Consider the following 12806-nt stretch of genomic DNA (forward strand, 5'->3'; position numbering starts at 1 on the left):
AATCAGAACACAAAGAAATATTGGCCACACTCATGAAGAGGAATAAACAAATGCTTGATACAAATCTATCACTGTAAAACACTGGGATTCTGCTGGAATTTAAACCAATATTACTGCTGGATTCGGTACCATAAGACAACAAGGAATCACTAAGTCATCCATTTTGTGCAATCCCCTTCTCTGCTTCATCAGCAACTTTGTACTGAGAAGTACAGGGACATTCTACATTTGGTTTTTCACTGATCTGCATTGGCTCTATGCTTTTGTTCAATCTGATCTCTTTCCCCAAAACATTCCAAACCTTGTTATTCACAGTATAAGTTAATTATGAAGGTACGTTTTCCTCAGTAAAAGTCAGGCACTTTTTAACTCTTGCCTCCATAATCTTCGGCTGGATGCTGACAACATCCGTTGTACAGTAAATTACACAGTTTAGTTTACAAAGCAAGTCCAGTCCTAATTAATGGCTCTTGCTCCGTATTTCGAACTAGGACGCAGAGGACCGCGTCTTTCTTTTTATAAATTTAAAAAAAAAATGTATTTATTGAGTTTTATGACAGCATACAGACAGTAAAGAACAAAAACACTTTTCGCCATAATACCATTAAGCATTAAACAGTATCTTATCCATTACATCAGGTCCTAGATTCTTAGAATAACAGCACTTACAGGACAAGTAAGAAAAAAAATAAAAGAAACGCCATATACATTAATTTCACCACAATTTTCCTTGCTACCCCAACCAATTAGCTAACGGGGACCATATTTTAAGCCCATACGTTTTCTTCTTAATGCCCTTGATTTTATATAATGCTATCTCAAGATGGTACATAGACAATAATTTAGTTTGCCACGTAATAAAATTTGGTGGGTGTTCATCTAGCCATTGGGATGTGATGCAAGAACGATATGCCAACATGCAAATAAAAATTAATCCTTCCTCAAAGGCAGAACCCTGATACGTCGTACTTTAATCGCACCCAAAAATAACCAAAGGAGCTGTTAATTAAACAGAAATACTCAAACTACTCCTTAAATAACTCTCAATATCCGCAATAAATTGCGATAACCTAGGGCATCTATAAAACATATGGGCGGCGCCCGCTGCGTGTACATTACAGCGACTGCAGTTTGTCCCACGCGTTGAGTTCCATTTACCCAGTTTATTTGGCGTATAATACAATTCAAAAACTGACTTAATATGTTGGCTAATCATTGACCCATTAAGTAACACATTCCCCGCAATCTCTATACTTTTATCTAAATTGACTTGTTCAACATTTAGCTTGCTTTGCCATTTAAGTGCCCTTTCCTCTAAATCATCTTCCACCTTCTCCAGAAGCAACTGATACAAAGATCCTATTTTATGCTGTCCCTTTATGGCTTCAGCTATCCCTATTTTCCCCAGCAATATCATCTGTTTTTCAAGTTTCTGGCCACAAAAACTGCGTATCTGAAGATACTTAAAAAAATCACCCTGATACACATGATATTCCTTCCTTAGATAATCAAACGAAACAAAATCATTCCCTTGAAACAAATCGCCAAAATTCCGAATCCCAAGATTATGCCACCTTTGCATTATACCGTCTCTAAATAATTCTGGGAGAAAAGGACTTTTCTGCAATGCGGTATAAATATTCATATTAGGGCCCATTCTAAATCTCTTTTTTATTGTCCTCCATATAACATAAGCGGAATAAATAGTGTTAAATTTAGTTTTTTTGTAGTAACTAGGCTCAATAATCCGGTTTAAGCATTGCTTAGCCTCAGCACCCAGAAGCATCTCGTAAATAGAGGGTGAGGCAAAATGCTCAACCGGATCATCAGGGATAATTAATACACCCTTATGTTGCAGAGTCACTACCCAATGATAAAATTGGAAATTCGGGATGCCCCAGCCTCCTCTTTCTCGGCGTAACACACATTTTGCTACCGCCCTCCGAGCCCGATGATATCCCCAGAGAAATCTGGAGCACAATATTTTTATTCGGGAGAAATAACCAGATGAGATAATACATGGAAGAGAACGAAATAAATACAAAAACTTTGGAAAAATTAACATCTTTAGTACATTACTGCGGCCAAACAGTGATAGCTTTAGATTATTTATTCTTTATAGCAACTTATTAGAGGAGCCAATAATGGGCTCTAGATTTATAGAGATAATTTCTTCAACGTTAGCTGTAATTTTAATCCCCAAATAATTGGCTTCTTTTGTGATTTTAATATTCTCCGGTCGGGCAGCGTCTGAGCGAATGAGCAGTGTCTTATCAATGTTCAATTTGTATCCCGAGAAGCGCCCAAACTTCTCGGCTGATTCTATAATATTTGGGAGTGCGGCAGACAAGTCAGACGTTACTACTGCGATATCATCCGCATAAGCACACACTTTAAAATCCTAATCCACTATCTGCACGGGTTAAATTGCAGTATTGTCCTCTAAGCTGGTAATAAAGGGATCAATATACAAAGCAAACAGCAAGGGAGAACAGGGACAACCCCGCCTTGTCCCCCTTGCTATTGATACTTTCCCCGACCTCTTCCCAGAAATTCGAATAGTAGCAAACGGATGAAAATATAGTGTCTGAATTGCCCTTATAAACTCATCAGGAAACCCTTCCTTTCCAGGACCAGCCACATGAAATCCCAGGCGACCCTGTCAAACGCTTTTTCTGCGTCCAACAGGGCCACGCCGACGGGAGAATGTGAGACCTGTGCCCAGTCCAACAAGGATATGATCGGTCTTATATGATCAGTAGTGCCTCTGTGCTTTATAAATCCATGTTGTCTGAGAGATACTAAGCCTGGCATCAGATCGTTTAGCCGATTAGCTATTATTTTAGAATTATTTTTACTATGTATGTATGTATGTATACTTGTTAAGCGCTACTGCCACCCAAAGGGTATCCTGGCGCTGTGACCATAACAATCCATCAGGTGTAATACACTACATTGCTCTTGGAAACAGGTGGGTTTTAAGATCCTTCTTGAAGGAAGTCAGATCTTGCCTACTCCTCAGCGACAGAGGTAAGGTGTTCCACAATTTGGCAGCCGCAAAGCTGAAGGCACGGCCGCCCATCCTCACTCTGTTAATCTTAGGGACCGTCACCAAGAACGCCGAGGAAGACCTCAGGGGTCTAGCGGCTTGGTACCAGGAGAAAAGATTTTGAAGCAGCGTTGGTCCCAGTCCATGCAAAGCCCTGAAGACAAGGCATGAGGCCTTGAAAAGAATCCACAGCTGGACAGGTAGTCAGTGGAGATCAGAGAGTGCTGCCGATGACGATGCAGAACGTGGGCGAGATAAAGCCAATTTGGCTGCCATATTTTGAATACTCTATAACTTTGATACCAGGATATTGGGAGCCCCCACAAGCAGTGCGTTCAGTAGTCTAACCTACTGAGGATGGTACTACGCACCACTTCTGCCCTGGCTCCTAGAGGAAGTAACGGCAAGATTTTTCGTAAGGCTCGAAGCAAGCCCATACAAGTCGCCGTGGTCCTGTTGACAGAGGCATCAAGCTGCAGGCTAGGCTCAAACAAGAACCCTAAGTTGCGAGCCGACTTAGCCGCGGTAACCATACCCAAGATAGAGGCTGGCCAAAAGTCGTCCGGCAGCGGGCGAGGAAGTCGATCCAAGGAGCAGTGAAGGACCTCGGTTTTCGACCCGTTGAATTGGAGCGAGTTGAGTCGTAGCCATTCTGCTGTTGCCGACATGCACCGGTAAAAGGTGTCCCTCGAGACTGTCTCTTTGCCCTCAAATGAAAAAATCAGTTGAGTGTCATCGGCATAGTTGATGACTGATATGCCGAATGACTTTATCAAACTTATTAGGGGTCGGAGGTATAGGTTGAAAGGATCGGACTGATCGCTGACCCCTGAGGTACACCTTGATTCACCTGACGCACGGCTGATCGAAACGGTGGCAACGCCACGGCTTGCTGTCTGTTGCAGAGATAGGATGTTAACCAGCTTAAAGCCAAGCCGGTTACACCTGCTCTCCGAAGGCGGCCCAGTAAAACCGCGTGGTCCACCGTGTCGAATGCGGCCGACATGTCAAGCAGCACTAAGAATGCTGCCTTAACCATGTCGACACGCGTTTGCAGATCATCCAACACGGCGACCAAGGCGGTCTCAGTGCCATGGGCTGGCCTAAAGCCGAATTGGGCTACATCAAGACAAGAGTTGATTTCAAGGAAGTTGGATAAGGCTCTTGTGACCAGCTTCTCTATGATTTTTATCGGGAATGGTAAAAGCGAGATGGGCCTATAATTGGCCGGACATAGAGGGTCCAAAGAAGCCTTTTTTAGCAAAGGTGTTACTACTGCCATCTTCCAACTGTCTGGGACTGAAGCTGTAGCCAACGACTGACAGCAGATGGTGTAAAGTGGAGGAAACAGCTCTGCCTGGAATGACTTCCCGATCTTATGTGGCATTGGGCCAAGTGGTGAACCTGAGGAAACGCAATTGGCCAGTACGCAAAATTCCTCCAAAGAGGGGATGGGAAAACAGGACAGCTGAGGTTGCCCTTCCTTGTCGTCAACCCACTCAGAATCCGAAGAATAGAGAGATTCTGAGGAGAGAGGCAGTAACGGGCCAGGCTGACCGGAAGCCAGAAGTCCATTCAAAATTGTCCTGATTTTCTCCTCAAACGCAGAGGCCAGAGAATCGCACAGTTCCTGAGAGGCCGGAATAGCTGGTACTGCGCAGGCTGGGTTAGCTAGATTATTAACCAGCTTAAAAAGAGTCTGCGACTTATTAGAAGCTTTAGCCAAGGTGTCTTCCAGAAACTTAGCTTTGGCCATCCTTAAATGGGCTTTATATTCCTGCAAGACCTCTTTATAGGCCGCCCTAGCTGATTCCCTGTATCCTCTCCTCCAAGCAGGCTCTGCCTGTTTACAGTGAAGTTTCTGCTGGCTAAGGTCGCTAGTAAACCAGACATTGGCTCTCATGGGTTTGTCCCTCACCCTCCGTAAGGGGACCAATTCATCTAGTGATGTCAAAATCTGCTGGCAAAGGGCAGCATAGCTCTTATTCACACTGTCCCCCACGAAGAAAGCTCTAGGCAGTAATGTGGGTAGACTCGACCCCCTTAGTAGGAGGGACAATTGCCTGCTGAGTTTGAACCTGCCCGGACCATTTATGCTTAACGGTCCTCCAGGCAAGGAGATGGACATGAGAATCAGTGCGTGATCGGTCCAACATTGATCTATGATCTCATTAACTACAACCAGCTCTTTGTCAGCAAATACCAAATCCAAAGTGTACCACTTAGCGTGAGTAGGTGACAGCACAAGCTGCTCTAGTTGTACATTGCTACACGCTTGGCAAAGTTCTCTAAAAGCCAGATCTTGAGGGCCGGTGGGCCATAAATTAAAATCGCCCAACACTATGAATCTAGCATGGGAGTTTGATAGGTCATAGATCAAGTCGACCAATTGCTGGGAGGCCGAGGCAGTCAGGGAAGGCGGTCTATAACAAAGAAGACCTGCTACCAGAGTACCACCCTGGGCCGTTAAAGAGAAGCCCATGAGCTCAAACCCCAACACTTCTTTTACTGCGAGCTGCGAGAGGGAGAGCGAGTCTCTATAGATGAATCCCACTCCACCACCCCTCCGAGAAGCTCGGGGAGTGTGCCTTATGAGGTAACCCGGTGGGCAGGCCCAGCCGATCTCCAACCCACTATTCACTTTAGTCCAGGTCTCGGTTAGCAATAATATATCCAGATTAGAGGATTCGATTAAAAGGTAATCTCAGCGTGGTGCTTAACGAGTGAACGAACATTAAGCAAACCACAGGAGAGAGCACCATAAGAAGATGAAAGCATAGTATGCTGCTTACCTAAATCAGTGTAACAGTTCAGCGCTCACAATTCCTCCCGAGAGTATTCCAAGTGAGGAGAGGCCACCACGGTCGCACCGGGAGCAACCGGGACGCGAATGGGCGCAAACGGACTTACCTCTGGCGCGCCCGCTGCGCGTGCACGCTGCGCGCCTGCTCACCCATTCCTATTTATAGTATTACGCCACGCGGGGGTCTGGCTAGTAGAGCCTCTGGACCGGAACAAATATGGCACCTGAAAATGGCCCAAGCCTCAGTCACCCACCCAAGATGGCGGTCGGAGCGCCACAAGCAGGAACCTCACTGACTAAGTCCCGCCAAATGCGGGCGAAATAACGATTATAGTGCAGGTAAGTCTGACTATACCCCGATTATAGTTGGTAGCAAGCGCCTGATAATTAGGCAAATATTAAAGCAGCGCGATCAAAGGCAGCGCGATTTTAAAAACAGAGTGCCCAAGTAAACAAAATACAACAATTTAAAATAAGCACAGCAATGCACGCGATAGCAGAGTAAGGTCTGCCTAACGTACCGGAGGAGCGACTTAAATAAGCTCTCCAATACGCGGGGGTCCGGCTAGTAGAGCCTCTGGACCCGAACAAATATGGCGCCTGAAAATGGCCCAAGTCTCAGTCACCTAGCCAAGACGGCGGTCGGAGCGCCACAAGCAGGAACCTCACTGACTAAGTCCCACCAAATGCGGGTGAAATAACGATTATAGTGCAGGTAAGCCTGACTATACCCCGATTATAGTTGGTAGCAAGCGCCTGATAATTAGGCAAATATTAAAGCAGCGCAATCAAAGGCAGCGCGATTTTAAAAACAGAGTGCCCAAGTAAACAAAATACAACAATTTAAAATAAGCACAGCAATGCGCGTGATAGCAGAGTAAGGTCTCTGTCTGTAAGGAACTATCCGAGTTTAGTAAAGATATCGGCCGATATGACCCCATCTCCTCAGCATTTTTACCTTTTTTCTTAAAAACCACTATCGTAGCTTCCGCCCATGAATGGGGAGCCTTCCCCAAAAAGGCTTGCTGACAAACCTCCAATAGTTCTTTTTTTAATACGTTCATGAAAATTCGGTAGAATTCTAGAGGGATATTGTCATGCCCCATCGCTTTACCCTGGGCTAGATCTAAAATTGCTGACTCAATTTCTTCCCACTCTGGTACTGCTATCAGTGCTGTCTTTTGCACCTTCGATAAAGTTTTCGGAATCATATCCCTTAAATAGTCCCCAACATTTATCCTATCTGGCTCCTCACTGTATAACTGTTGATAAAACCCTTGAAAGGCCATTAGCACACCCTCCTTGGTCTCTTGCAATACCCCCAGCAAGTCTTTAATCTTAGGGATATCGTTATACACCATTTTCTCTCTTATCCTCTTTGCCAGCACTTTTCCTGTTCTCTTCCCGAACTCGTATGCCGTTTCTTTATGTTGTACATAATTTGCGGCAATTTGATCGGCAATATGGGCATATACATTGGATCTTTTGACCGGGAGTTCCCTTTGAGCCAACTGAACTATTTCTACCTCAGCACTGTGTCTAATAACCTCTGCCAACTTCTCCTCTGCCTTGAGAACCTGCTCAAAATTCTGCCGATGCTTGAACTGGATTTTTTTACTTTTAAACTTAGAGAAACTAAGGGTTTCCCCCCTTATTACCAATTTGAACGTGTCTCAGACTATTTCCTGAGAGGCCGTACCTTTGTTAACAGAAAAAAAATCTTGAATTTTTTTGGGTATCATCTGACAGTACTCCTCATCCATAAGAAGCTTCCTTTCATAAGACCACTGTTGGAGTTCTACTTTCTCTTGCGAATCTAAAGCCAACTCTAAAACAATCGGGTTATGGTCTGAAACCAATTTCGGATGAATCTCAATTTGGACTTTAGTTAGCAGCTCATGCGTTATAAAGAAATAATCCAAACGTACAAACTTAGAACGAGGAGCAGAGTAAAAGGTAAACCCCGAATCCCCTGAGTATTTTGCATTCCGAACATCGTGAAGACCATGGTCCATTAACAAATTCCTTAAAGACGTATAAAATTTTTCTTTCTTCATGGGTGTGCCGTATTATTTCTAATATTCATACGTGAATCAATATGAATATTAAAGTCACCACACATTAACACGGGCAAGGTTCATTGTGCTAATTCTAAATTCAGAAAATTAAAAATTTCCGCATCGTCCAAATTCGGTCCAAACACATTACAGAGTGAAAACCTTTGGTGCCCCACCTTGAATTCACAAATAGCCCATCCGCCCCATTTATCCGCCTCAGCCCTTACACATTCTCCAACACCCCTTTTCTTAAGTATCGCCACTCTTCTTTTGATTCCAGTTTGTTTAGAAAAAGCAACTAATTCCATTCCCATGTTTTTTAAGTAATCTCTGTTAGCCCATGCTACGTGCGTTTCCTGTAAACACAATACATCTACCTGTATTATCTGTATAATTTTAGCTAAAATTTGACGTTTCTTAGAGTCAAGAAAAACCAAAGGTGATGATGGACGGAGCGTTGACAATACAAACACTCACCCCCAGTCAACTGATCTGGGTTTAATCCATCACCGTTCTTTAGCTCACTCCGCCACCCCAGTTCAGACATGGCTATATGCAAATCAGTCTGACCCTGTGCCTTCTGGGAACAGTCCAGCCCGAACTGCCAAGCCTGCCTGAGGCTCGCTCACCTTCTTCGCTGCAATCCACAACCGCACTGCCACCCATTCCTCCTGCCTCAGCTCCTCCGACTTGATCCTTAGCTTTCACGCTACGGGTAATCACTTTCACCCCCTCATTTGGCTTTGACGGGGCTTTTGACGGCATCTTCCTCTTCGATGTAGCACTACCTCGGCCACGGTAAACTTCGCAGCGATAACTGCAGAGGAACAGTGCGGGAAATCTCCGTATCAGGGCTCTGCGCCTGAATACCAATAAGTCGCCCAACATCGGTGGCCGTTTTCCACAACCTGCGTTTAGTGAATTTGCTACAGAGGCAGGTTCCGATCCCACAATCTGCAGCTCAACAGCGTCCTGACTTCTCCCACACCTGTGAGAGGGCTTTCACTCCCGCTGCTGCTGCTGCTGCTGTTGCTGCTCGACTACGGCTGCATCCCGGCTTCCTCCACTATCGGCGCCACACCTGAGAGTCACCCTGCCTCCTCCCCGGCTCCTGGGCTCTCTCTGCAATCCTCGATGTTCCCGACGCCTCAGCATCAGACAGGCACCAAAAGGTACCAAAAGGCACGGAAAAAAAAGATCTGAAAGCCGATGCTTTTCTCCGTCGCACCACACAATCTCGCTAAATAGCCAAATTGAGGTAATTTTCTCCGGTTTCACGTCTTTTCTCGGGTCCGGTACCAGGGAAGAGGGACTGGGCTGCCTACACCGCCCACTCCACGGCCGCCATCTTGCCTCCGAGGACCGCGCAGTGTAATCTCTAAAGCTATCCAAGGTTTCCTCTCGCTGTGATTGTAACAGGAGAGTTAAGATTTCAAAACTAATATGCAGACAATAAGCATCAGCCTCTGGCACTCTGTGTGCTTCTTTGTTTTTCTTTTTTGCATTTCTGACTGTTTGTTCAGGCCTCGTTTCTGTGAAGAAATTTCTTTTGGATACAAGGCTGTTTCGGTATTTTGTTATTACTCGCGTTTGGATTTCGTATTTGGATGAAATCTAGTGTGATACTTTCCGCTGTTTTGAGTGGATGTGAGCATGTATGCCTTGATAAACAAGTCTTTTTGTCTTTCTACTGTTCATAGATAGAGGAGGTGAATGGCATTACATCCTTCTATCCTTTCTTGCATCCAGTACACTCCTACAGGGTGGCACTCTCCAAGAGACAGGGCGTGTCTACTTCCTATGAGAACCAGTCGGAAGAGGCCTTTTTGTTATAGACAGCAGCACTAAATTATTTTCGCGATGCCCCTTTTCCCCTGTGTGTTTTCTGACAAGGTAGTGGTTGTGTCACTCTTTGAGAGTTTACACAAGGGGTAGTAGGTGGACAGTCATTGCACCATCGCCCCCGCTGTTTGGATCTTGAAGGTCAGTGGCGTTTTCAATCTGACATAGGCTAACAAATATGGGAGAGGTAGGTCTCACAGTAGTGAAAAAAGGAACGTTTGAATTTTTTCACTACCAGGATATTTAAAACTTAAAGGTGCATTATCAACTTCTTAATTACAATGCACCCTTTCCTATGGGCTGCCTTAGGCATACCTTAGCTGTGACATATTTGTAATAAAAGGGGAGTTTAAGGCTTTGGAAGAGGGTTATTTGAATTGGCAGGTTTAACTGCATACAGGCTGCAATGGCAGACCTCGGGCATGTTTTAAGGTTTCGGAGTGGGTGGCAAAATAAATGCCGCAGGCCCACTAGTCGCATTTATAGGACAGGCCCAGAGGATATGGTATACATCTTTACTAGCGATTTATAAATAAGCTAATTATGCCAAACAGGTGTAAGCACATTTTACCATCTCTTAGGAAGTTAGCACAGGCACTTTAGCACTGGTTAGCAGCGGTAAAGTCCACAGAGCCCTAAGGCCAGCAAAACTAATTCAGAAAAATGGAAGGGGTAAGGCAAAGAATTTGGTTGTGACACCGCAGAAAGTTCCAAATCCAACAACAACCCATTTACTTTCATAAACCCATGATTCATTATTTGCAACACTGCTACAAAACGCCATCAGAATGCATAATTGATGCTAACTCTTAACCTAAAAACAAGAGAATAACACTACATCTTTGCACATACTCAACATAATAGACCCTTTAGAGTCTGCACAAATAGAAAAATCTTTGAATTCGTGCAGGTGTGAGTACAGTTAGGATACAGCTTCCTCCAAAACTACGGAAAAATTATATTTCATTTCAGCACAAATGGGATAGAACATTGGCAGGCCTTTTAAACACGAAGAATACAATGGAACTTCTTGCATAGGTACAAAAACATATGCCAGTACTGGAAGGCTGAGGCCCAATCATGTCAACTCGAGGCCTGGTTATCCTAACTTTAACGCAATGAACATTGATAGTAGTTAATAAATATGCTCTAATAACTTCCATTCGGAGATGGCAATAGATTCAACACTTTATTAAACTTGAAATCATGCCCAAGTTAAGCTGATTCATTTACAACATATTCTTAACAAATGCAGAGGTTTTCAAAGCATATTATCTGAATACTCTTGTAACAGGGGTGTGTACAAAGATATTGATACAACAATGGACCAAACAAAGATGAATAATATATTAGTATATGTTTATCATATTAAAAATACATTCAAAAGAATTCTCGCATTTATATCGCCCTACCCAGAATTAAAAAAGGATTCTCTTGCATCATTCCATTTACTCACCTTAATACCATATGATCATTTACTATGCCTAAACAGTGCTGTATCCTGTTTAAGTTTTACCCGGTCCTGTACAGAGTCGCTTAGGGATCATCTGTCTTACTTGGAAAAGGTATATTTCTGACACTTCCTTAGAATATTTGTCAACCATTGTTTCCTTTTCCATACACATGCAGGTAGCTTCTTCTCTAAGACCCCAGTGTGCACACTTCTTCACGAGACAATCGGAAGTGGTTACGTTTCTATTCACTCCTTCATAATTGCATGGTATGAAGGGAGCTCAATGGATCTGCATGAAAATAAACTTGCACTGCCAGCAAACATAAAGATAACTTTGCCTCATATGCAGTCTAGTCCTTTATTTACCTTCTTCATTTTAGAAGAAAACCTGAAGTTGACATAGCGATACCAGGGCAAGCAGGTGTAAATTATTGTGGTGTTCCCTTACCAAATAGTTGGGTTATTTATTTATTTTGTGTCCAGGAGATAAAATACAATAAAAGATGCTGATTGAATATGTAATCAACTGATAACATAAGAATAACACATAAGACGTTTTCAGATAAGATCACAAATATGACAATCATACATACCTTTGGTGTTTCTGAAGAGATCAACCATGCACCGGGCCTCTTCCGTGATCTTGTCTTCTAACAGCCTTTTTCCCATCCCAAAATCTCTCAGCGTCATAATACTAAATTTGCGCAGCTGCTTCCAACGTTCATTATTAGAAATTGTTACCCCTAAAAACATAGAAAGTGGTGAAATGTATGCAAACACTTACAAAAAGTACCTAAATACTGCCCGTGTGTGTTTACACTTGAGTATCTTTTTGTGTGATAAGAATGTGCTCACACATGCATCTGGAATGACATAAAGGAGGGAGTACAATTATCAGCTACCTGAACAAAAAGGCTAATGGGGGGAGAAGAGAGAAGCCCAATGTACAGATGGAAGTGACCTGGGAGCTGGAACCAATTCAGCGTATGTGTATTAATATTGGCCCCATTTTGCAAAAAGTAATTGAGTGTACTAACTGAGCCTGGTACAGGGTCACTCCCTTTTCGGTTTATCCATGCTGCAATATTGCCTTAGAGACACTGTGGTGCAATTCCACTATTTCCACTGCTGCAATCTAATCAACTGTCCTAAAACCACAGAATGGCAGCACTGGATGATCAAAATCCAATGCACAAGAGAAGAGGCTCCATTGGGAGCGAAACACCAAACAAATCTCTGGTACTACATTATGTAGAATGACAAGGCACACATGAAGATGCCACTTAGAAATCTGTCCAGCTTACAGAATTAAATGAGAAAATTGAATGACACAAACCTGTTGTTACAAGGAGCACCTAGAATTCTGGGGAAAGAGGAACTCAGAATAATGATGGGAATAAAGCTCTGTTATATTACAGAATAACTGAAATCATTAAGAAAAAATTGAGAGGAAGGTAGTTTTGAAAAAGATCTGTGATAATGCACAGGAGGTCTGTTTTTTGATTTCAAAGACATTTTGAAACACAAGAAGAAACACAAAGAACACTGGACATTTTTTATTTAAGTCAGTTAATTATTGCCACCTACCCATTCAGCTGGCAA

General features: G+C 43.4%; 1 protein-coding gene across 1 annotated transcript in view; it reads right to left on the reverse strand.

The window, feature by feature from the left end:
- The window catches only part of LOC144781946 (cytochrome P450 2G1-like), a 552942-nt gene that overhangs the window by 429943 nt on the left and 110193 nt on the right, over positions 1 to 12806 (reverse strand). The window contains exon 3 of the mRNA XM_078661038.1: positions 11798 to 11947. Within this exon, the coding sequence (XP_078517164.1) occupies positions 11798 to 11947 (150 nt within the window). The remainder of the gene's footprint in view (positions 1 to 11797; positions 11948 to 12806) is intronic.

The sequence above is a fragment of the Lissotriton helveticus genome, chromosome 9 (assembly GCF_964261635.1).
Source record: "Lissotriton helveticus chromosome 9, aLisHel1.1, whole genome shotgun sequence".
NCBI classification, from domain to species: domain Eukaryota; kingdom Metazoa; phylum Chordata; class Amphibia; order Caudata; family Salamandridae; genus Lissotriton; species Lissotriton helveticus.